The sequence below is a fragment of the Bemisia tabaci genome, unplaced genomic scaffold, assembly GCF_918797505.1.
Source record: "Bemisia tabaci unplaced genomic scaffold, PGI_BMITA_v3".
Lineage (NCBI taxonomy): Eukaryota > Metazoa > Arthropoda > Insecta > Hemiptera > Aleyrodidae > Bemisia > Bemisia tabaci.
The window spans coordinates 15,164-42,435 of NW_027311776.1; the positions used below are offsets into that span (position 1 = coordinate 15,164).

Genomic DNA, 27,272 nt, shown 5'->3' on the forward strand with positions numbered 1-27,272 from the left:
AAACCGAAAATTTTTACAAGTCCGAAAATCCGAATTTTTTGCACAATCTGGCAACACTGTATCAAAAAATTAACTAATTTCTTGCCCCATCTGTCAACACTGTAAAATGCGATGTTGCAAAATTTCACCAATAAATAAATCATTTATTTATGTCCACCGTCCGGCAACGCTGCTGCGCCATCTTGAAAAATACACCATTGCATAAACCGCAGATTGAAGGGGCTACATTACACGATTGCATAACCCCATTATTGAAGGGGTAACATGCAATACTTTTACTTTACAGCGTTGCCATATTGAATAATAATCCCTATACAACACTGTAATTTAATTCGTATTTTTCTGCACCATCATGCAACGCTGTACGATTTTTATTGGATTTTTTACCTGGCAAGATCCCCATTTTCTCCCTACTCGCGCTAGTTTATTGTTGCCAACGTTCAGTTGGTCACCCTGAGTGATTTGGTTCTCATTTTTTGTTTCTTTACAAGTGATAACGGGAGTTACCGTAAAGAATCAAATTATAAAACGTATAACTTCCCTTTGAAGTGTTATAAAGGCAAGAGAAGTCATCTATCTTTTTAACAACCATGATTTCTGTAAGTTGTTCTGCCTGTGAATAAGCAATTTTGTCTTTTTCGAATGATCAATGAACCTCTGTCTAGATTGAGGTTAAACCGAAATTACCCCATCTGAAAAACACCTTGAATAAACGGAATTACCCCACCGGTGTTTTTCCGATGGCGTAATTCCGGTTTAACCTCAATCTGGACAGAGGTTCATTGATTATTCGAAAAAGACAAAATTGGTTAATCACAGACAGAACAACTTTAAGAAATCATGTTGGTTGAATATAAAGATAATTTATTTTACCTATAGCACTTAGGAGGGAAGCCATGCGTTTTATAATTTTATTCTTCTTTCACACCTTCATGATAACTCCCGTTTTTACTTGTAAATAAACAAAAAATGAGAACCAAATTACTCAGGGTGACCAACTGCACGTTGGCAACACTAGACTGGCGCGAAAATTCCCTACCCTCCATATTACGACCTCCATGACGCACATCCGGAATTACCCCAACCGACCCCACTAAACTCCCAGAGAGTGAATACACAGCAGTCCAGGTTTAAGTTCACTCTTTGCTTCTGGGCATGCAGAGTTTGCTCGCTAACGGCCGAAAAGCGCTCTTCAGAAGTGAATGTCTGCGATGCTCCCCATTGTGTAAAGGCCTGTTAAAGTGCTAATCCTTTGTACCCCCCCTATTGTCGCCACCCTCCAGATCCGTCACCCGGCGACGCGCGCTAATCACCACTGTCCGGCCATTAACCAGCCATTGACCGAGGACTGCAGCGGCCTCGGAAATTCGGTGTCTCGTCCTCCCTGCGTCTTGGCTTTCGGGAGTTTCGAAGCGGCTTCCCCTGCCCTTCCTCATCGTCCTCTTCTGCTTGTGCTTGCTTTGGTACGGTCTCGTTTTCCTCCTGTAGCCATATTTTTACTCACGCTCCCATTAGCAACTTTGTCCGAACCTGTGTATCATTTCATTTTCCACCATAAAAATGAAACTTATCCGACCTACTTACTATTTACTACTTGCTAAGAAAGGACGCCCTATGAACCTTCAGATGTTGCCATTTTTCCTTTAATAAAATACAATTTTTTCGGGAAACCTGTGAATATTTTTCTTCCACTTTTTCACAGAATTTAATTTGCAATTTGATTAAATTGTATGAAAATTTCAAGGAAAAATACTCGCAAATTTCTTCAAAAATTCTTATTATATTGCTGGGAATGTGGCAACATCCGGATGTTAGAATGGCGTTTTTCCTTAGCACGGCAGTTTAGGGAACTTTTTTGCGAAAAGGTGCCTTTACCTTGAGAAGGAGGAAGAAAGAGGAATTTCACCGACTTGATGCCAATCAATTCATTTGATTATTTATATAAGTCGAAAATTCGAATTGGATTAGTTTTTATGATACTACTACAATTTATTTAATTTTAACGAATAAATCCAAGCTCATTCTAGAGGTAGTTATGTAACTAGGGAAGCTACATAGCTTCCCCATCTTGTTTTTTTAAATAGGTACATATCAAGAGCTTTTGAAGCTAGAAATATTAATGAATAGGTATTTCAGCTATTGATTCAATGTTGAAAATGAATCAAATTGCCTTGAAAAGGACAAAGGATGAAAACCCGATGAGCCCTCAGACATAGCAAAGTTTCCCATGTTACCTACTGAATACAATAGGTAACATAGTTTGGGAAAATCTATGAATATTCTTCTTCGAATTTTAAAAAGAAATACCTACATTTGCGTTCAGATCTGAGCTATCTGAAAATTCCAAGAAAAAAATACTCATTATTTTTCTCAGAAATAAACATTTTATCGGGGGAAATATGAAAATTTGGGAATGTTAATACGGCGTTCAACAAAAATTCAGAGCGGGGGGGGGGGGGGCGGATAAGACAAGTGGAAGAGCGAACGGGATCCACACCGAATGAATTTAATGGTGTATTTGCTAGAAGTCGAGATTTTTCAAAGTATTACGATAAAAGTGATCGCAAATGTAGCATTTGGGCCTGTTGCAAACTTTTGCAAGAGCAAAAATAAGAGTTGTCCCTAATAAATAGGTAATGTCTCAAAAATCACGATGAGCGCATCGGCAAACTCTGAAATGCACCCCTAACTTCACTATCTGCGTAAGAAATATGGGTTTTTTTAGCTTCCCGCTTCAAAAAGGATACTACAGCACGGTGAACATTTCTTTAAAGGAGTCGTTCCATCCAATCCCTGCTCAACGTGGTCGACGCTTCCGCGCGCAAGTTGAGGAGACCACGAGGTCAATAGGTCAATCAAGGCCGGAGTCTCTATCAACGCGAGAAAATGTGAGTGTAAACACGCCTATCGTTAACAGAGGTGGTTAGAATCATTTTCCCGTCACATGTGTTTAGGCGGATTGACTTCGGCTATGTTGAATATTGCGTGGTATCCCTGTAAGCACGGGTTGGATGGGATGACTCCCAAACGAAGAGTTCACCTGTGCCGTGTTATCGTCTTTATGTCGATTGTAATTAGCCGTGATCGCCGAACGACGCTCTAACAAAGTGGAGAGCGCTCTTGGCCTTCCTTAAACGCTCGACTCATTTGCTCCCCGGGATCGGCTAAAATCAGCCTCACTCTTTGCTCTATCTCCAAGCTTCTCCACGGTCCCCGGAAGTTTACTTCCCGAGCAAACTCCTAGCCAGCGCGAGCGGCTGAAAAAAGAAACTTCGCTCTTCGGCCCGAGCGAACAGCCAGTTTGCTCCGTTCTAGGTCCCTGCTCTGAATATAATGCAGGATGCAGTTGACCCTTGAAGTTACCTTATTAACTGTTGGGTGTTGAATCGCTGATCAAATAATTTGTTTACTAAATCAGCCAATGTTTGATAAAATTTTTGCCGGCAGAGTAAAAGTTCTTACCATCGTTGGGATATTAGCCAAAGGATCTCTTTTTGCCTCTAAAGCGGCATTACAGTGACTGCTCTGACAATGATCTTTACAAAACATTGTAGTTAGACCTCGAAAGAACAGGAGATGAAAATTAATTGCATAGGCGGAAACTCCTTCACCCAAAATGGTGGCCGTCAAAGAGCTCGCCATCCCAAAAAGAAAGTCTTTCCTGAAATACTGGTAAAATGGTTGAAGGAGCTGTGCACACTAGAGGCGGATCCAGACACTTCAAACGGGGAGGGCGGATTTTTCTCTGACCCTATCTACCCGGTGTGGGGGGGGGGGGGTTGTCCACGAGGTTTACTCGGCAGCATTTTCCAAGTTTTGAAACAACTCACATGCCATTTGAATCTTTTTTGTCATGAATAATTACTGAATATAAGCGTCCTACCTTCTTCTTTCCTCCGTTACTTCCTCTCCTTTTTGTCAGGCAAAGGGTGGCGATAGCAGCCGCTCCATCTGCCTACAATGCACACGATGTCAAGATAGCCAATATTTTATGCCGGCCAAATTTTGATATTTTGTTGATATGATATTCCTCATGGCGTCCTGAGCATGATCAGCTTTTAGAACAGAACTTTCTATGTTTCAATCTCAAGGAAAACAGGGTTTAGAAGTTAATTTTCCAGCATTTTTTTATGTAATACCCAGTAGAAATGTTTAACATCTTGTAGATATTCGAGGATATCTTTCATTTCCTCAGAATGATATGAAAGACGAAAAAAAATCACATCTCTTCTAACGATAAGAGCATGCGACGTAGCCTCTATAGACACACAGCAACAGTCGCACATCTTCATTAGAAGACGTGAGTAAGAGGGCCGAGAAAGTCACTTCACAATCCTGCTTTTCTCAATATTGGCACATCAAAAGTTCGATTTTAAAGCTTATAGTGCTTAAGAGGTCGTCACGAAGATTATATCAAACCATACTGAAATTTTGCCAGCGCCATTACTTGGTGTTGTGAGCCTAGTCCTTGAAGTTATTCATCATGGTGAGAAGTGGGAGATTAATAAACTGAATTCCAAAATATGACGCATGAACCACTTATCACTGCTTGGAGTTTCACTAATTATTCAAATTATCATTTCATACGGATATAGGGTGATTTTAAATATTAGTTAATACAGAGAAATGATTATTTTAATGATGAGGTTATATTGAAGAATAATTAAAATATTTAAGGATAACAGGAAATACACAAAACACATACTTCAATGATAAAACAACTACAGAACCCAAATAAAATTGGAAAGAAAAATTCACTTTAAGGAGCAGCTTGATTGACACGCTAGATATAAAGAGAAGAAAATAACAATAATTGTGATTCAAAAGTGTGCCTTAAGGTGAAAATGCAAACTTATCAACAAGGAGAAAAACCTCTTTGGGATCAAACATGTGGATTTCCAGTTTTCCATGCATAACACCTTCTATTACTCTGGAACATATCAGATCAAAGTTTCAAGCCATTATTTGCATTTTTAAGGATGTTATGAGCATTTGAAATCAGCTGCTTTCAAAGTCATGCTTCCCCGAAAGGCCCCTAGTGGCCACAGCACAAGCCCCATTAATTTTGATACACCTCGATTTCCTAGAATTTTATCGACATAAGTCGCTTAAATTATTGTGGTGCATTATTTGGTTGATGTTATTATTGATGTTCAATGGCTAATGGAGAAGGAATAGCTGCAAGGGTTAAGAAAATACTGGATTGTCATCCTGAACTTTTGGGAAACCATCGAGGATGAGAAATTTTCAGCAAATTCGGTAAAGTTTGGTTTTTTTTTTTTTTTTTAAATTTATTTCCTTTATTTTCTATTTAGTTCATGGAAATCAGAAAGCAGCTTTAATTATAGTGGAAGAGACTGACAGCTATGCAGCTGGTTTTAGTAAAGGAATTAGCCAGGAGGGCTAGTTTTAAGTGAGAGTGCGGTCTCTCTTACACACTAAATCTTTTCACTAAGAGCATATCTTAGTGAGTGACCTTGATTAATGTGAATGCAAAGAACTATCTAGACCCTTGAATAGCTGTGATGTTTTAAGAGCGGAATTTAAAGAGGAGAAGGTTATGTTTTCGAGTCTTAGAGAACTTGAAAAACTGGGGGAAAAAATAAGTGGTTTATTAAAAACAAGAGCAACTGAAGATGCTTCTCAACTTTTGATCAAGGAACGCTCGAAATTAGAAGAAAAGAATAAAAAAAATATCAGAAAATATTTCTCATCAAACAAACTACGAAATTCATTTTGTTTATGAGTTGATAAAAGAGAATTTACAGACAACACCCTGTGATCGAGTCAAGAACCCCATGACTCTAGAGAAAACACTTGCCATCACTTTGCCGTAAGTGTACCACCAACCCGAGCATGTGAAGTGTCTTGACTTAGCTGTATGGACGCTGGTGGTGAAGTCACCAAACTCCTCCCAGAGCAATCTGAAGACTTTGATGCTGTGCAAGGTTCTTGGTGTTCGCAGCACTGAGTTCTTGCTAGAAAACCGTACTCGCTTGTTTTGCACAGGAGCAGTCTTTGAAAAAGTAGTGAGACAGCTACTGCAAACCCTTGGACACAGTTCATGACGGTTGTTTTATTACTGGAAACAGGCTTTGTGTGTTCATTGAGATTTTTATGTAACTGAGCTTGTGATAGGCCCAGCTATTCTCTTTACACTAAATAATCAATAGACCAATGCCAGTAATTGGGACATCCACCTTAGTGAGTAAATCAGCAAGACCGTAGTGAGTTGAATACAAAACATAGATGGAAGGACTTGTTAAATAATGGCTAATTAGAAAAGTTAACAATTGCAATGAAGAGAAGTATAAATGAGTTAACACTATTCATTTTGAAACATTGGTTCCATCTGAAACAGGAGAAATTATGCAAAATAGAAAGCGCTTTGAATTTCACCTGTAGACATAGAGGGCAAATTGAGAATCTTTCAGGGTGAAGGCTCTACAGCTACCTAATGCAAATATTAAAAAGCAAAGATAAGGTCTCTGACGAATGCTTCAAGAACAGAACACCATTTGAGAGTCAAAACGTTCATATCCATGGGTTGTGTGATGTTGCAGGACATTAGCAATGGATTTCCCTAAAAAAAGTATTCTCTGAGAAGATGAAGTCTAATTTCTGCGGATCCAGTTTCATGTGTGTCAAACTCAATTGAAACCATGCGGCTACATTTATTTAACAACAAATCAACAAAAAACCATAAAATTTCGACTTCATTGCCTTTTCTCTTCCTAATAATTCAAAGATCATTCCTATGCATATCCTCTATTTATTTTTTAAGGATTATGTAACCACCCTCCAATTTTCAAACTTTTCAATGGCTGAATCGATTGCTTTAGAACAGGCAATTTCTGAGGAGAGAGAGAGGGGGGGGGGGTCCTTTGAAGAGGAGACCTGAAATGTGGTACCTTAATTCATTTTTTCACTAACGACCCATTAAAAGAGGGAACTGTAGATAGGCACAAGTTTTATCTCGATATAAAATTGAAACTTGTCTCTCGTTCGCGATGTTTTTTAAAAGGGTTCCAAGTGAGTTTTCTGTGAGTATTTACAGATCCATTTGGGCTGTCTCCTTGCGTATTGGTGCCACCATTACAACTACTGTTTGTACTGCTTCCACATCCACTTTCGCCAGGGTTTAATTTAAGTTTTGACTGAAACATAGAGATAATGCCACAATGTAAAGTGAGTAGCTGAAACAATATTACATGGAAAAATATTAATAAATAACAAGAAGCAATTGTAACATTGAATTCTCCAAAATGGCACATATCTCAGTAGTTAGCACTTACATTTTTTAATCCACCTAAAGGTGTTGGTGGACACTACAGGCTTAAAAAAAAAATAAAATAAAACCCTACCCAACCTGACAAGACACAATCCCTCTGGGACTAAAGTAAGTGGCCTTCATACTTCGAATATACTTTTACCCAAGGTATTTTAATTTTTCTCATTTTCTTGTTTTGAAATCATAAAATAGTACGTCTTTTTTCCTGAGAAGCTCACCACTCAATACCTAACATTCAGTTCATCAGACCAAACTTTAGAGTCACGCAAAAGTGTTTAATCCATTATGTAGTAATATCTCCGTGCATTATCCTGGAGTATGTACATATTTATGCCATGTTTTACTTCGACAGACAATGAGTTCATGCGGCCGTCGGATGGGGCTTCAAAGTGGCTCTCTGGCACCATGGAATCACGCTGGCACATAACGCGCGAAAGGCACATTTGAGGCCTCGTAAAAGTACTTTACGATTTTTCCTCATCTAGCAGATTGAAAAGGAACGTGATTTAAGTTAAATTTTCCATTATTATGAACTTCAAGTATCTGCTGTCAGAGTATATAACTACCCTCGATTTTTTTAGTATTTAGAGCAGCAATAGAGTGTCAAATTCTAAGCCAAAATCTTTTCTTGGTCTTATTTATTCCCTATTCCCATTTTAGCAGGAGCAAAAATCCCTCTTCATCCACTCTATTGCATGAAATAAAAAAATTCCGAAATGAAAAAGTTTAGCCTCGACCGAAAATCGAAACCTGAACGATCAGTACAGGAGGATGTTGTTTTGACTGTTCATTACGTTTACGATACATTTTCATACATGAAAGTCCCGGCACCTTCGTACTAACACTAATTTTGAATTAAAACTGTCAAAAATCAAATATCAAGAATGATTCACATTAATTTTTTTGAAAAGAGTACAATCACTCCTTGATGTGAGAGATCGGTTGTTTCCCCACAAATTTTAAAGTGACATACGCTGTTTTGGCCATAAATGCAGGTCACAGAGTGTCCTTGTTTCGACGAGTGGTTAAGGAGAAACTTATCTAAATGCAAAAAATCATTTTTTTTTCAAACAAAAAATTGCAATAAATCGATATTAAAATTCGATACATCCATTTTCCGACCACAAAAATCGATTCTCTGACTCAAATCACCTAAACAAACATGTATGGTACGCATCAGTCGTGTCGTTTCAGTAGTCCAGAAATGATCTTGCAATGAGTCAGTTAGGTCATTTTTTTTATTATGTCATTCGAAAGTAGTAAGTGACCAAAGCTGAAAGTTTTTTTCCCAATTTTTTTGAGGACTGCAAACGGGAGAAAAGTTTATTTGAAAGTGCCAAAAATTAGGGTGACCTAAAACGGCATTTGAACCGCGCTCTCGTAGGTTTCGAATGTTCACGTCACGATCAATATGGCGGCGGAAGCGTAGTGGAAGAGTACACAGCGGCGCACAGTGCAGTGTCCAATGGAAATAAGTCAAATTTTCGAACATATAAAATGAAAAAAGTAATGAGATATACGAAAAATGGGGACATTTGTGGTATTATTTTCAATGTTTGATTACTGATTTTGCATCGAATTGGCGTGAGGGGAGGTGATGAGATTTAAGCTCCGCGCGCGGTGACCGGTATAGCCGATGACGCGCAAGTGTTGTGATAGCAGTGATCAAGGCTGATTGACACGGTACCAAATATCCGGTTGGTAATAAAAATGGCTACAAACACTCCTGGTAAGTTATATAATTAAGATTTAATCGTAATAATTATTTTTTCAACTTCTAAACATTACTTTTGAGCACGTTTTTCGATGGTACTCTAATTTAATATTCTTCCCTCTTACTTAAACTTTAAAGACGTTTTTAAGAAAAACCTAAAATAATCAATTTTCTGGACAAGTGATAATGATTGCAAATTTCCTGTAGATTCTGAATTTTTAAGTCCCATCTGCGTCTGGCTACGAATAATGAAGTTATATCGTTTTTTCTGTCTCAAGGTCTTGCTCTGAAAAACTCTGATTAGTCCAGGCGCCTGGTAAGTCTACCTGGAATTTTGGGCACACAGCGATTTTCTTTGGGTTACTTGATGTTTTTGGGGTCGCTGAATCCGAATCTGAAGTTTCCTACCGCGTACCTGGTGAGCATTTTCCGCCATTTTGAAAAAATGGCCTAAAAAGGCCTTTTTTCGCAGTTTTTTTGATATAGCGGCTACGCATGAGAAAAAGTCCCGGATTTAGTTAATGTATTGAATAGCTGACATAATTTGGAAGAAAATTGTATATGAATATGCTAGGTTTGCTCAAAAATTGAGGAACCTCGGATTTCGGAACTTTGGAACGCTTCGGAACTTGGCTGACCGCGGCGAGCCGGATCGCGCAATGACGGGTGCGCCGCGAAAACGTGAATGGGCGCGATGTTCACGATGCTGTATCTTCCTCAATTTTTAAGCAAACCTATAGCATATGTATACACCATTTTCTTCCAAATTATGTCAGCTATTCAAAACATTAACTAAATCTAGGACTTTTTCTCCTGCGTAGCCGCTAGATCAAAAAAAACCGCAAAAAAAGGCCTTTTTAGGCCATTTTTTCAAAATAACGGAAAATGCTCACCAGATACGCGGTTGGAAACTTCAGATTCGGATTCAGCGACCCAAAATGCATAAAGTAGGTCAAAAAAATCGCTGTGTACCCGAAATTCCAGGTAGCCTCATTTTTAGCTACCAGGCGCCTGGACTAGATCTCTTCGACTTGTGGACACGGGCATCGAAAAAGGAGTGCGTTACAACAATTGAGGGGAAACTCCGAGAACTGTTCGCAAGCAAACGTGTCTCGGACAAAAATTTGACAAGATGTCTTGAATTTTTTTTGAATTTTTTGTATTTTTTATGGATTCTTTGTATTTTTATGGATTTTTCGTCTTTATCTTTCTTTTTTCTCTTGTCTCTTGTGAAGTTTAATTTTGCTGTAAATTTTCGGTGATGTTTTACTGAGCTGAATTTTTTATTTTTAGAAATGCCTTTTCCTTTTTATTAAAGACTTGTAATATGAACAAATCCAAGTGTTCGTCCTTTTTCTCATGCTGATCCTCGGAAACCTCATTATTTTATAGTGTATATTTGAATTTTTCAGCTTTCATTTCACGCAGCATTGAAATTCAGAATGAAAGAAAGGATAGCCCTTAGTTTTGTTAGACCCAGAGTTAAAAATAGTGAAGCCGATAAGTGGAAAATATCATAACAATCGTGCACTTCTGGAAGAAAGCATGAAAATTTCAGAGATTCATCTCTACCCTATAGATATCCGATTTAGACATAGACCCCAAAAATCTGAGCCCCCTGGGGGGGCAGGGGGGCCCCCAAATTTTGAATTTTGAATAACTACGGAACGGCGAATGTTAGCGTAATTTTTTTACAACAGAACGATGGGAAATTTTATTAGGAATAAAACTGGTATGAATTTTTCCGTGGGATCGATATTTTAGGCGTGAAAACGGGAAAAACCATCGGGGGACGGGGAGCCGGCCGTTCTGAGGTAGATCCGCGCGCTGCGCTGCCTGCCCGGGACGCGCGCGGCGGCGCGGTACGGTGTTATCGACGCAACAACCGCTTGTCTTTGTTTAATCTCAACGATGCGCAGTTTTAAAAATATTATAAATTTACCGTACTGCCTAAATACTTTTCCGTAATAATATAAGCCTTGTATTATTAGTAATAAATAAAAGCAAGCAAAAGGCGAAAGACTCCAATGTGAGAGCGCCGAGTCAATAGGAGGGGTCCGTCATCGCGCATCACGTGTCTTGTTTTCCATGAATACAAAGCTTTTCCGACCTCAGTACAGAGTAAATTACCCTTTCCTTACGTAATTTTTGTAAAGGATTACATTTTTTAAGATATTAGAGCGAAATAAGATTTAAGTAGATAAAGATTTTATTAGATTTTGACCCACTTTTTCATGACTACTGGAAATGGGATCCTTGATAACTTATTTTTAGCTTATTTTTCATACTACTTTCGGCGAATGGGATCATGAGCTGCTTACATAAGCAAGAATTCTGCAATACTTGACGCAAAGACATTACTTGAGGAGTGAGGGAGGGGGGGGGGGGGGCTTCATAGTCCCTTGCCACTAAGGTGCCCAGATTTCCTTCCTTTTCCTCTAATATCGTTTTTCGTTAATGTTAATTGGTTTCTCGCATTTGCATAGGTACTGATACATACGGAATATTCCGACAGTGTTCTTTTCCCCTCTTTTTTACTCCAGCCAGTCAACAGACGTATTCATTTTCATGAACTTCCCGATCTTTCAGATATTCAACAAATATGCGTACCTATTTCACAAAATAGAACGATATATCAAATGAATAATAAAAAATAAGATATCTGAATACTATCGCTTCTTTTTATCGAGTCACACTTGAAGATTGGTATACTAACCACAAGACATGAAAAATGGAATAACAGTAAAAAAAATCCATGTATATTATCTTTCATTTTGTTCTATGGAGTTTGGAGTGGAGTTGGTAACATTTGTATTGAAAAAAATATTAATATAGGAGGAAATTTATTTATCATATGCAGGTTCTGATCCTTTAAAGAACCTCTGAGAAGGACCAGTACCTCAAGAAGAAATTCATTGCATTTCTTCTTTTTTAACCCGCAAATCTCGTACCAATTTTTTATTTGTATAGAGCTCGTGGAGAGTTCTAGGTATGTCGGAGACAATTTTTAAGAAACGGGACTTGCGAAATATTTAATGCACAAAACGCACACCTTAAACTTTATCGCACAGTATAACACTGATCAAATTAGCTTTAGAGATTATCAGAGGGTTAATTTCTTGTCAAAATATCAACAAATCAGTCAAAATCAGTAATCGGTTATCAGTTGCAAAATTACGGAGATTGAGGGAAATCGTGTGATGCGAGATTTTATTGATGACATCGTCACCTTCCAGGCAAAGTATCACAAGTGCCATGCGACGTTTAAAAATTTCCGCCGCCATTTTATTTTTTTGCAGAGAAATTGTTCAACGAAGCTGTCCGAAAATTTCACTGAATTTTCTTTGTGCTGCCGATAAAATTTAGTGAAATTTCCAAACAGATTCAACCAACAATTTCTCAGTAAAGAAATGAAATGGCGGCGGAAATTTTTAAACGTCGCATGGCGCTTGTGATACTTTGCCTGGAAGGTGACGACATAAGAGCAGGATATGTTCCCAGCAGGCGCGACTTCATATCACTCAAACGGACCGTTTTTGCAGATTAGCGGATATTGGCGGCTAATTATTACTTTACAATATTCCTTATACTTATACAAGAAGCAGTCCAACAAAGGTTTTTGGGGGATCTTTTGTCCCCATCAAGCTTTCTCAAGATTCTTTTGGCGTTTCTTGGAGCAAGTTTTGAATGTGGTTTTGGTCCTCTTAAAAAAATGCCTATACGTAGCGATGATGTACCAAAATGTTCCTTCAAGAGAAGAGAATAAGCATGCTTGTTTTTTACTCATTTTTTTTTACAAAATTAGGTTCCCTGTTTTGAAAGTCTGGCTAGAAGCCGTCTCCCGGGAACTTAAGGGTTGATAAGCATATTTAGATACCATCCTGGTACAAACACTTTAAAATCATTTTGCAGGTCATCGTGGTATACAAATAAGATGTGTGACTTTTAGCCCCCCCCCCCTTCCCGAGACAACTGTACGTCAGATTTTATTCCGTTCAACTGATGACTGATACAGTTATCATGGATGCTTTAATACTTGAACTTGACAAATCCATACAACAAAACAATCCAGGACTCCAGCACCTAGACCCTTCTCCTTCCATTGCCGTCCGCTCGCTTGCATACATACATATATTACCTGCAAAAGTTAAGCCTTTTTTAAGGCTTCATAGGTAGTAAGATATATTCATAATATTTTTAAAACTGCGCATCGTTGAGATTAAACAAAGACAAGCGGTTGTTGCGTCGGTAACACCGTACCGCGCCGCCGCGCGCGTCCCGGGCAGGTAGCGCAGCGCGCGGATCTGCCTCAGAACGGCCGGCTCCCCGTCCCCCGATGGTTTTTTCCCGTTTTCACGCCTAAAATATCAATCCCACGGAAAAATTCATAAGAACCAGTTTTGTTCCTGATAAAATTTCCCATCGTTCTGTTGTAAAAAAATTACGCTAACATTCGCCGTTCCGTAGTTATTCAAAATTCAAAATTTGGGGGCCCCCCTGCCCCCCCAGGGGGCTCAGATTTTTAGGGTCTATGTCTAAATCGGATATCTATAGGGTAGAGATGAATCTCTGAAATTTTCATGCTTTCTTCCAGAAGTGCACGATTGTTACGCTTATCGGCCCCACTAAAAATATAATATGCATCGTTAGCATCTGTAAGTATACAGTCGATTTTTGGAGCGAGCTTGCGTGAAACTATACATTTTAATCCTTGAATTATTGCTAAAAAAAATGTTTTTTCCAGGCGCGTTGGCAACACTGTATTTAAAATGGAGGTGTTATGAGAGGGCCAGATATACCCTTGTAAGCCTTATTTGTTGTGATTTCAGGTTGGTTTTCTCTCTTTTACCCGGCACATTTGGCAAAACCATATTCAATCATTTGGGAAATTTTGGAAACTTTGACTTTAACACAAGCAAGTGCATGATGAATACTTAACACTGTCAAAATTTCATTGAATTCCATGCATTATTCGATCAGATATGAATTATTTCTCATCCGCCCATAAGGACACTGCACTGTGCGGCGTCGCGTTGGCGGTGTGTTTTTGTTGCTCAATTGGAGGTTAGGTAGGTTATTTTGTTTGAGATTCATACCCATTGTTCTTAAGGTTTATCTACAGCTCCGTGAAGTAAGAAATTTCTCCGCGCAAGGGGCGCCACCGCTGTATTTTGATTTTTTGGTCCACGCTATTTGAGTCTGTATAGCTCCACGTGAGTCCTTGAGCTTTTATGAAAGTTAAAGGAATTTCTGTTTAAATTGCAGAGTCATAAGTTCTAGCCTTAACATTCTTCTTCCTATTGACACTAAAAACGACGAGAAAAGTAATTTCTGAAGCTCTGAAACTTGGTCCTAGAAAAAAGTAGGGTTAAGCATGATGACCTTGATGCAACCAATCGCGACTGATCGCTCTCAGCAGTTGCAGATATCTCTCTCCCGTCGCGGGGCGCAACGCGAAACGACTTCATTACAGCCGCTTTCCGCATCATCGTCCGCATTCCGCCCGAACATCTGAGGTAATTTGTCAAAAATGAATTGATGCCAAATTTCTTTTTAAGTATTTGTTATTTTGATGAAAAGCCATTAAGAATAATTTTAACCTCCATTTTGTGTACCTTCTACATATTTACCCCCAAAAGACAGTCGTTATACCCCCTTGTTTATATCTTCATCTAGTCACATTCATAGAAATTTTTGGTAAAAGACTCTTGTAATTTTCCAAATAATAACACCATTTGGCACACATCGCATCTCAACGCACCGCTCTAACATCGAGCATCTCTAATCTTAACGTCTCCTATCACTTGTACTGATTGTGTCTGACTCTCGACTGTCACTCGTGCATTATAATTGCATTATGCACCTATTTCTCTATTAATTATTAATTAATATCTTATTGTTTTATAGCGGGGACGGGGGGCATAATAATTAAGATCCAAATATTTATCACAAATATCTATACTTTATTTAGCATGTATACATATGTATATATTTTGCACCAATTATCTCAATCGTAATGTACAGCACCTGTACATTCTGTAATCTAGATAGGGCCGGTGTCGTACCAGCCTACCCATTATTGTAAAAGTAGTTCTTAGTTCCTAGTTATAAGAAATAGAGTTAATACCATGTAGTCCTCTATTCTTTCAATAAAGAAAAAAAAAAAAAAAAAAAAAAAAAAAAATCTCTCTCCCACCGTGAGCTGTCTCTCTCGCACTTACAGATATCTCGTAAGAGAAACTGGGATCAAGTTACAGCTTTTATTATTAAACTTTCAAAGCTCGCGTTTGTTTCTAAGGATTCCAGACGTAAGCTGCTAGAACTTATGAGTCTTAGAATTTAAAATATCTATTGTGATATTTAAATAATCACTGATTTTGGAGTCGGATTTTAGCAGCGCTACGTGGTGGATTTTTTCGGAACTACAGCTGAAGATTCACCTTAATTCTCTAAGCTTTTCAATCAGAATGTGATACAGATTCATGTAGGATATGAAACATTCACGTAGAACTTACTTAACCTCAAACGAGAAATCGTGATGTCAACAACGGCAGCGTGGCGGTAGTAAGCAGGTTGGTTTCGTCGCCGCCATCTTCCCGTCTATGATGCGTAGATTCGACGATTCATGGCGGTCGGTTCAAACATGTTTTGAGGACCCCAAAAAAGGAAGCGTCATATCTCCACAGAGACAATTTTCCGAGAAATTTTAACGTGCGCATCGTTCTTCTCGTACCGAAAACTGAAAAATTCAACTATTTGCAGGCAAATCCCTCCCGAGCTTAACCGACTTATCAGAAAAACAACTCGGTAAAATCTAAAATTTGACAGTTTGAAAATTGGAGCCCCATGTTTTCAATGAAAAAGTTGTCCTATAGAGCCAGGATTTTTCCATTTGTCCCTTTGGTGGTTTTCTTCACTAGCCGTCACAGATTTCGAAAAAAATGTTTTTTCGCTCCACCCTAGCATCAGCTCCCTACTTGATTGAACCTTCGTCTTGTTCTAGTGCCTACATTTTTTTACGTTGCCGCCAGGCTGCACGGCAGGTGGCACGGGTTTGCAACTGGTAACCTAGGTTTGGGATAGCCCCAAACTTTCTCCCTTGGACGCCATTAAGATGAAACTATGACTCACCTTTAAATAATTCTTGTCCATGGGTGAAACGAGTTTCAGGCTTAGGGAGTCTCCTGCTTCTTTGATTAATTTTACAACATGATCATGCTGGGACCATTTGACATCATGGTTACCTATTGCTACGATAAAGTCACCCTCCTTCATTCCTCCAAACTAAAACAAAAAGTTAACGGCATTAGCTTTGTAAATTAGTACGAATATATGGTGATTTTCCCCCTCCGATGCAGTGACTTCATATACGCTTTTAACATCATTGCCTCAGACACTTGAATGCCAAACTCAGAATAATCCTTCCTTGCCTTCCGATGTTTCTTCTGCAGGCTTAACTTCTGAATTAGAAAAATACCCTCATTTTTTTGTGCCGAATGCTGTTTATGGTTTATGTTATGGTCCAAACAATGAATATGGAGCGCTTTTATGGGCTACTAACCTATTTTGAATTTACACTTTTTGAATCTAGCAAAATACCTAGTAGTTTTATGTTATTTTTCAAAAATTTTGACAGAAGCTCTTAATTTGTCCAGTAATTCCTCCATTTCGGATACGAAATTAAGTCGGCTGTATAAAAACCCATTATTTTCGCAATTTCGGGCGAAAAACATGGAAATTCACTTTTACCTGAACCCCCTTACAGCAGAAATTTCAGCCGGTCCAGACACAGTCGGATATAAGCTAAGTTTACTGTACATGAACTTATCCAGGATCTGAACTTTGCAGAGGACCAACAATTTTACTTCCATTCTTAAAAAGCTTGACAAAGAATCCTGGTTTGTCCACGATTTACCCCATTTTCGATCCTTTGTGCGGTGAAAATTTTTTAAACTGAACACAGATATAGGCACAGGGGACCAATAAGAACATTCACATCCAAAACCCAACAAAGGTGTAACTTTTTCGTCCATTTTACCCGTCTTTTTGCTGTGAAAATACTGTCAAGAATGATGGCGGTTCGGCAACTTCGCCCCCCATTTCTCAAAAACCGTGCGTATACTCAAGCTAAAACTTTTACTACAGTTTTACAGTATCATAAGGTATCGTTTGGGCCCGGTTTCAGAAAAATCCCCGTTGTCCTAAATTGTACCAAAAAACGGTCATTTTCAGGGTCGCTCTTTACTGAAATAATGATGTAGGTAGCTGTTGGGGGAAAAAAGAAAAGCAAAATCCTATTAAGATTATTTAAAAAGTCGTCCATTAAATACGCAGGCTCTCATCAAAACATTCGAAAGTTAATGCTACCAAGATGGTAGGAACAGTAAATTCAGGTGTTCAGTTTGGAGACATGCATAAGAGTTAACTTTGACTTAAGGCCACAACTTTGATGTTTCTTGCAAAATTTAACAAGAGATAGCGAAATAAAAACATGAAACTACATTGCAATAGTTCCATCAAAAGGTAGATAGAAACTATCCACTAGCCTCTTGTTGTTAAATAAAATCTCTTTTTTTTCAGAGCTCCACCACTCAATGCTTAAAATTACCCCCTCATCAACTAGTTTGGTAAATGAAACATTGTTACGTTGACTACCTAGGCACACTGGATAACAATTAATTAACTCAACAAGCAACAAGTAAATGACATGATTGCTATTCCCCATAAGAAAATACGAGTCTTAAAGCTTTGATTGCCCATATACTAGTAGAGAGGTTATACTTGCCTCTAAACTCGATATGCAGCTGCAGTTTGCAAGTAAAATATTAAATGTATAGGTAATACATACTATTGTATTATGTAAATATTGAAGGTATTAAACGGTTCTTACATGAGCTAGAGAGCCTTGATCAACGGCAGCTACAATTACAGGAGAGTCTCCTCGGACACTAAACCCGAAACCCGTGTCATGCGAGTTTCTCCTTTGCAGGCGAACTGACCGAGGCGCTGTCCAATGATGTTTCGCAGAAAATATTGCCACAGGACCTAGTTGCTTGAATAAATCTTCCACAGGTAAATGTGCAAAATCGGGCGGTGTTAAAGAAAGCTGGAACTTAGTTGAGGCTGAAATTCGATCCGAACAGAAATTGATCATCTTCAACATAATTACTTGTCTATTAGGAAGGCCCTTACTTTGGACTTCGCCAAAATTTAAATGGGACCTACATGCAATGAGTGCCTATTGGTTAATAATGAACGGGGAAGGTGGGGGTGGGGGGGATATTAATGAAAAAAAGCAGGTATATACGAAATTTGACATGGGATTACAAGATAGGCTCCTTACAACACTTAAAATTACAAATTGTATGGTGCATCGCAAATCTAGATGGTATTTTATGGATTGTTCCGGTGCTTCAGGTTGGGTAGGGTTGGATTTCATACTTTTAAGATAGAACCCTACATATAATAAAGCTCTCAAAAAAAATTCTAAGAGATGGCGCCACAGTTGCTGATCTTAAAACATGTCATTTTTTGTCACTTCTCATTAATTTGTGAAGTTAGGATTGAATATATTAAAAATATCTCAACATTACTACAAAGTGCGTATCCTCAGGATTATGCAGCTATAATCGATGTTAACCTTAAATGAAAATTAGTACCCGAAAATATGCATGCTGTAATGAGATTCTTCACATTTACGCTTATTCAAACGGGCCGCGCGCGCGGACGTGCCTCATTTCTTTCAGAAATCACGATACTCCATTGAGAAAAGCGGATTTAGGCACCGATCGTGACGGCTCGGACAAATGTTCGAATTCCCCAAAGATTACCAAGGACTCCAGATACCGCACGCCGTATACTTGCCGTAGGAAAGAAGCGGCCCCCCAGTCGCCTGCAGCGCCAGGGTAGGCAATCTGTGTAGCGGTATGCCATACTTTAGCCCACTTGTAAGGGAAGTGCATGGGAAATTGCACTTCGAATGTGCAGATTATGAACGGCAAATTGCGAAAATTGTTCATTTTAGTCACTAGTGGACTCACTAGTGGACTTATCTGGACTCAGAAAATTGAGCAGAGTTATTTGCATTAATTTTTTTTTTCTTTCTATTTTTTTGGTTTTTCCGGCATTTTTTAACGATTTCAAACATAAGAAAATTTAATACAGTGAATCTTCAACCAAACTTAGCACAGCACGGCGAAACCGGTCAAACACACGGCAAGCAGTATATTCGTTTTATTATTCGTTATTATTCGTAGCTCAATTTTAACTAGCATTTTCGCTGTAATCAAAGTGACAAAGCAGAAACACACTGAACTGACTTTGGCGAGGTCAGAAACTCGCATCCTTTGGGGTTAAAAAGAGCATGTACTCAGCTAAAGTTTATGTTACCATATCCAAGTAGGCCACGTATAAAATTGATTCTTATCGGCCTCCTCTGTGCACGCACTTGTATGTTGCACACACCTCACACTAGCGTATGGATCTCGATGATTCGGCCCTCCAACAGCCCTCCAAGAGCGGGCCAAACATGCCGCCGTAAAATTGATGTTGTACGAAAAATAATGAATATTTTCCAAAAAACTCAAAACCATTGTACTCGTGAGAGTATAGGCTTTCAAATGAGCTCCAGTTGAGCTTGATCGGATCATTTTTAAGGCCGAGGCGGCATCAGCCCGGTAACTTTTTGAACACCAAGTATGCACTATACGCTTGGATCCGCCCACGTTTTGCCGGTTAAAAAGGAGGGGTATCGATACGGGCCTTTTTTGGCCCCTTCCTTGAATCTGGAAATTTATGCGGGTTTTCCAAGTTGACTCAATGTAGTTTACGGAAATAATCATGATTTAGCCCATAGGCCACTGGATACGTATCAAACGGTTGCCTAAACATAGGTCTGCAGGCGTATTTCGGCGAAAATTCGTGGCTTTCTATCACTCCGAGGCTTTTTTGACACCGAGCGCATCGTCCAGCTAAAACGAGCTTTTGATGTGTTATCAAGGACGCTTTAGGACATTTTTTAAGCTTGGTTTGGTTTTAGTTAGATGATGCGCTCATAGTTAAAAAAACTTTTTACAAAAATTGACGTTTACAGGACATCCGAAAAAATCTCAGGGAAACACGTCTCTCGCACTGTATGCACGCTACTTTCATTATCGAGGGCAGTTATCAAGCCTTGTTAGACTCTTACAAGGAGATTTCCCTCAATTGTGTCCAAAAAAAACCCTAAAGACGTAATTCCCTAAGATTTTTACGGATATCCCTTAAACGTCGATTTTTGAAAAAGTTTTTAACGATGAGCTGCGCCTATGAAATTTTTGAGTTGCCCCCGCCCCGTCTCCCCGTGGGGGGGGGGGGGGGTTTAAAACTAAAAAGTACCTCAAAAAGTTTCCCCCTCGATATGAAGATGGACGCCACAAACCGAAAGTCGATATCGTAATTATAGAACTGAAGTTATGGCCAGTGGTGCGTAACTTTTGAATAACCCGGTATACACTTATATTTTATTTTTACAGATCACCTATAAATACGTGCATGATGTTTCCGAGAAAATTTTGATTTGTTCTGATCAGATATTCCAATAAAAGGTGCAGTTTCTGAATAAAGTATTGTAAAGGTTGATAAAATTTTAATGCAGGGTTTGGAGGACATAAAACACAATAGGCACTTACATGAACGCATACATTAGAACGAAAGATGGGTGTCACTTCGACTGCTAGAGCTACCGGGCTTTACACATCCGTGGGGTGATGACACTTCGCGTCGGATCCGGAGGTGCGCGCAGGCACAGAGTAAGGGAGGCCTGAGATAGAGAGAGATGAGAGGGGAGGGGAGAAAGAAAAGGACAGAAACCGGAGAGAATTGCCAGGCATGAGGATTCGGATCCCCACTCCTTTCGATAAACGGCCGAGATCGAAAAGGTTTGCGCGGGCATTTTGAAATGCGCAGACATCGGAACTTTCATCGCGGCGTGCATAGTTTCTCCGCAAATAATGATCGCCGAAAGAAGCTGATTGTACATAACTATTTAGCATACTATAATCTTTGTAGTGACGTTAAGAAAATGTCGCAAGTCTGGCTTATGTCTGAGCAAATCGCCCAGATGCATCGAAAAACATGGAAAAAACGACAGATTTCGGCGAAGCGCCACGTGGTGGCGGTTTTTTCAACTACAGTAGTAGGGATCCACCTTAAGGGCACTAGATCATGTAAAAAGGTAGCGCCAAACCGGACGAATCGCGATTTGCCAAAAATCATTAAAGAAGGGTTCAAACCTCAGCAGCACTGCGGCACCATTTTAAAATTATTTTTTTTCCAAAAAACTGTTCTGCCCTTTCCATTGCTTACCAAGAGGAACCGTTTGCAGGGTTTTACCCTTCAAATTTCGAAAAAGTCGAAATAAAAGCCGCCCTAGTGTTGCTCTTTTTCTGAGAGTAGAGAAGATACAGAAATCACTGGCTTATGATGTATTGATGCATGTCGCTATTTTGTCAAATGATGCTGAAAAATGTACATCTAACGTCCATACATCAAGAAGCGTGTCTCTTAACCTACTTCTAAACTAAAACTGGAGTTCAATCTCGTCCTTTTTGATACAAATAAATGCAAATATGGGAGCAGAGGATGACTTATGTCATTTTAAAGTAGCCTGTGACTTAATTCATGTCAGGAATAAGATTAAGTTCCAATATGCCTCTTTTAAAGGAAATAAAGAAAGTCTCTGATGGCAACAGCGATGGCTGTTATCAGTGGCCAAGATCTGTTGCTATTATTTACAGTACTTACAGTTGGCTATTGCTGTTGTTTCACACATCCCAGGAGTAGAAATATTAAGCCCTGCTTCCAAAGAAAAAAAAGAAGAAAAAACCCTTTCCAATCCTGTTACTGGCCCTTGCAAGTTTGGTCGTTTGGTGCAAATTCAACTTGAGAGTCCATTATTGCCCGTGGTTAAGCCGAAACTTAGGTATGAAGTAGGTGATTGGAACTTTCAAAATAAGACATCCATGTATATTTTTATGTTTATATGCTACTAATGTTGACCTTTTCCTACCTGATGTTTAGAAATGATCAATGCCTTAAAATTTTCCTTTTAAAATCTTTTGCCTACTAATTTTCACATTTCAGCGCGATCGACTACAGCAAAAGCTTCAGAAAATGCAAGAAAGAAGCGCGCATCGCGCGTGACTGCCAGGTGCAGAACATGGAGACCGATAACGGGAAACAGCAACAATAATGATGGCCAGACAAGCACTACTTGACAAGTGGGTCCGAGTGCAACCTCGTTTTGAAATGACACCCACGGCCCGACAGGGAACCAGGAGCGAAGAACAACACAAGGAAGAACAGGACACTGAGAATAAAACAGCGAGAGATCGAGAGCACTTGGCCAAGGGGGGGGGGGGGTAGGGTGTTTCTTATTTTTTAAGTTTTCGAATTCGAAGGAGGTCCTGATCTTAAAAGTTGATGTGTGGATACATTAGAAGCCTCGTACAAGGAAAAAATTTTAAAACAATTTTTACCCGGTGCTCAAACGACTTAAGTGACACAGGTTGAAATTTGAGATTTTTAGATAAAATAACACTGTTTTCCCATGGAAAACGCCGAGTTACGGTCCTAAAGAGTGAAAATTTCGTCGGTGTGGTCGTATCTGCAACACAAAAACCGCAAAACACCCGAGAAAGGCGCGCGCAACGAGAGACACTAGGAGCAAAATGGGCGCGCCGCGCCGTAGCGCAACGCGCGCGCGTTCTCTGCACTGCCTTACGCACGCACTAAGCTCACGCGGGCCCGAAAGTTCCCGTCCGTTGCATTGTATCATTACGAATTGACCTGGATACACTTCAACATTAAATAACAGTTGAAATGTATAAATACATCAAAAAGACAAATTCTCTTTGTAAAATATTGGCTATATGTAGGAAAATCAATTTCAAAACATTAAACAGTTCAAAGTTAATAAACTAAATCAAATAATCCACAGTTTACTTAGAGGCTTAGAGTCTTAAAATGTTTGACAGACTGTTTTTATTATTTTTGTATGGTTTTATTGACTTCGGCTGTGACTTGTAAGAGATCATGAAAATAATTGTCCTCAAATGTGACCCTAGACATTAGTTAAATTGTACGTTCTGGCGGACAGGTGGATTCGGCAACCCTACATTGTGTCTCATGTTGTGAACAAAGACTCTCTTTGTGTTCGATGTAAGTCTCTCATCAAATAATGCCAAGGGAACCAAATTTTTACTACAGAGGTACCATACGTGGCTGGATAAATTACGGAGCACAACACTGGCTGCTGCAGGTACTCTCGTAAAGCTGCGAAACTTCTTGGGGTCTGCGATGACCTCTGGGTCATTTTTCGGGGCCCCAATATGACATATGTCCTCCTCAATGTGTACCTACACTGAAAAATGCCCGGTAAGTCCAGGCTTATCCCCAACCAACATTCTAGCCTCTTTTTCAACATCATGGATTTGCCATTTTCATTTCTAGACTCTTGCCCAGCCCCATGGCTATTTACTTCCGAATATCTTGAGGTAAAAAAAGGAGTTAAGTCATAAAAGTTGTTAATGATCATGCTGAGCGCAAAATTAAAGTGATGTCCATGCACAACAGGAGGATAGGTATCATCGAAAGGTAAAGGAGATCTTGCATGTGTTAAGAGTTAGTGATTAAGGTACTGATTATTACGCACAATTCCGCGGGAAACACGATGGTTTTATCAGTTTCCTCCGAGACAAATTCCAAAACTAAAAAAAGCTCTGAAAGTTGATGCCGTAATTGAGGGGATATCTCACGCTATCGTGAGAGTCCACTTCTGTATCAAGTCAAACTCTCCATGCAAAGAGCAAATAATATACATTGACAGGGAAGCCACTTTGTTTGGGGTTTCCAAAACTAAAAACACGTGTTTTCAGTTTTGATCGCAATCCTGCTGATTCATTTCGACGGTGTGAGTTGGCAATCACACGAGTCGGTTTGCGGCGACGTCGCAGACTTCCTGTCATACCTAGGTACTTTATTTTTTAAACGGAAAACTATTCAACGGCAATTCTTTAAAACGGCCGTGATTTTTCTTCTCTGTGCAGAGAAAATTCTGCATAAACTTCAAGGAATGGTGTCAGTTTGTTCTCCTTTAAAAAGTAACATAGAGACGGAGATATTCAGACACCGCAATGGACCACTAGACAAGGTACGAATTTAAGCAATCTGATACATGACCCTTAACCAGAATATCACGTAAAACACGAACTTCACAACGAAAATTACTAAAATCAACTCCTAACGAAGATATTTACGTTTTTATTTCACACTGGTTACGAGGAATTTGAACTGCCCGCTTACAAGAAACTCAAAGCTCTCGAGTCAAATCGCGCACTACAACAGTCTCAGCAAGCTTCTCAATCGAGCAATGTTCATATCCCACCATGTGTTGTTTCAAATATAAGCAATTTGCTCTAGCTGAGCCGAAGTGTCAATACTGAGGTTGCCAGGTTTTTATATCGCACAGGTTATCACGGACAGCATTGAGTTTTAATTAGCGGGTGGTTTGAATTCTGGCATCAGGGATCATTAAATATCTTTGTAAGGAGTTGATTTCGGTAATTTTTGTTGTGCCCATCGTGCTCTACGAGGAATTTTAATGATGAAACATGTGTCAGAATGCTGAAATTCGTACCGTGTCTAGTGGTCCATTGAGATATGTGATTGCGAACTTTCGCCGTCAATTTGCTCCTTATCTTACCATAGAAAATTTGGCTTATTACGAAGGTGGACTCTCAGGAAAGCGGGGACATCTTCTTCGATACGGCCTTAACTTTGAGAGTTGTTTTTACTTTCTCGCTTCCCTAGGGTAGAGAGGAAGTATTGTCATCCTCCAAGAATAAAAGAAAAAAAAAAGTTGAAATTTCATCATTTCTAGACGTTTTAACAACCCAGGAGTCAAAATAACCATACTTGAAAAAATGTATGTCCGTCCGTGTGGCGTCCCCCAAATCTGTCTACAGCAATATCTCAGAATCTATCCGTTCGATTTCATTCAAAATTGGCACAGAACACCATATCTATGGTCTCCTTAAGCACGTCAAACGATTTTGGGGTACGCTAAAATTTGGGGGGGCTACGCTAAATTGTCCATTTTTAGCAAAATCACACGGAGAGCTCATTTTGAAAGACTGTAAATTTTAAAAAAAAAATGCCTTTAATTCTTCGAAAGTTGGCATAAGAGCACCACCTGGTTCATTAATTTAAGTTCCTACGAGGTCTTTGGACTATATTAAGAATTGAAGGGTTATGCGTCATACAGCGAAGAGAGCACTTCGGTCACAAGGAGAGCTCATTTTGAAAAAATGCCTTTAATCCTTTAAAAGTTGGCTCAAAAGCACCATCTGAGTCATTAATTTAAGTTCCTAAAGGATCTTTGGACTAATCTCATAATTGCAGAGGGGCCGATAGGAAACGCTCAATTCTCCGATAAATGAGTCGGAACGCTCCTAGATATTACCAGCAAACGCTTTGAGTCAGGTGAAACCTAGGAATTCAGATGCATTATATAATGCATCAAATACTATCTCCAAAATTACTCCGCAAGTATACACCAAGCAAAATTAGACAACTAATTAGGTACTTACATTACATACCATGAATCATTGAAGCTAACGCACGAACTGACACTTAGATCTTTATTGGAAACTAATGTGTTTGTTGTTAATGAATTTAGAATCCCGGTAGATTCCATCTTTCGCGGTTCCTTTTTACGAGGTACTGAACACAATATAACATAATAATACTGCACAAACATGATTGATTTAATAATTGATAATAAAGCGCGTTGTAACCCGTCCAAGTTTGTTGACGTTTTTGCAGAGTATAGAAGGTTAGAGGCCCGACTCAATGCTAGGTAATTGAAACAGGAGCGCTCGCTGGCAACATACACAACTACTATTTTCTATTGTTTTCCAGTGACTAGCGGCGGGTGTGTTGCTGCCAGACCACCTCCAAGTAGGAAATTTTTTATACATCGTCCGTCCGCAACTCTCGCTTGGCCAATCAGCGCAGTGGAATCTAATGGATCCTAATGAATCGTAGAAAAGCTAAGATTTTTACGGATCGCAGTCTTTAATAGGAGGCATCATTAATCAATTACATATTTAATTGAAGATGCCTCATAATATCGACAAGTCGAGACCGATTATGAATTCATCACATATCACAAAGACATTTACAATAAAGTTCAGTGGTTTGAATAAAATTTTTTATCCTGTGATCAAAATTCCAATCAAACTTCATGATTTTGTGAAATTGGCAGTATTTTTCTAAATATTCCAGTAAAAGTGTCTATGCCGGCGCTCCGCACCGGCAAGAGCGAGAAAGTGTAGTGCGATCCTCGCACCATGATGGGCATCCATACAAAAATAATAAAAACAGTCTGTCAACCATTTTCAGACTCTAAGCCTTTAAGTAAACTGTGGATTATTTGATTTAGTTTATTAACTTTGAACTGTTTAATGTTTCGAAATTGATTTTCCTACATATAGCCAATATTTTACAAAGAGAATTTGTCTTTTTGATGTATTTATACATTTCAACTGTTTTTTAATGTTGAAATGTATCCAGGTCAATTCATAATGATACAATGCAACGGACGGGAACTTTCGGGCCCGCGTGAGCTTAGTGCGTGCGTAAGGCAGTGCAGACGACGCGCGCGCGTTGCGCTAAGGCGCGGCGCACAGTGCAGTGGCCCATGGACAAAAATCGAAAATTCGACTTCGTCGGATAATAAAAATGACCGCCGGATTGAAGAAATGGATGGACGGAAGGAAAAAATTCATAGTTTCTTGACATGAAAATGCTATCGAAGGGGAGGGAGGGGGAGGGGAAATCACGGAACCTGCGCGGATGCACAATTAGCGGAGATCCAACAGCGGGCATCATGTGTTATGACGGGTGATAACTGATATTACCCTTATCAGAACGGAACAAGGTAGAATGTTTAGGTATAAGGTATGTTTGTCTATACAAAAACTATGTTGATCATTTTAAATTCTTAAATTAAGGGCCTCTCAGTCCGGTCTTCCGTTCATGATGCCAAAAATTTGACTTATTCCATATGCGCATCTTCACCTGTAGATTAAAAAAATATATCAAAATATATCAACGCAATTTTTTGATATGTTGTTCAGAATACCTTCCAGATTCAGAAGATATTTAGTTTTTAGCCCTAAAATGCCCTAAATCGACGGAATCGTCATTATTGTGACCTCAAGTCAG

The 27,272-nt window shown here is 39.2% G+C and overlaps 1 protein-coding gene across 1 annotated transcript in view; it reads right to left on the reverse strand.

Annotated features, from left to right (window-relative positions):
• Positions 1-4,627: 4,627 nt before the first annotated feature.
• Positions 4,628-27,272, reverse strand: part of LOC109037894 (GTP-Rho-binding protein rhophilin) — a gene marked incomplete at its 5' end in the record, with an annotated part of 72,102 nt that continues 49,457 nt past the window's right edge. The window contains 3 exon segments of the mRNA XM_072305929.1: positions 4,628-7,157; positions 16,137-16,289; positions 17,896-18,128. Coding sequence (XP_072162030.1) covers positions 6,972-7,157; positions 16,137-16,289; positions 17,896-18,128 — 572 coding nt within the window.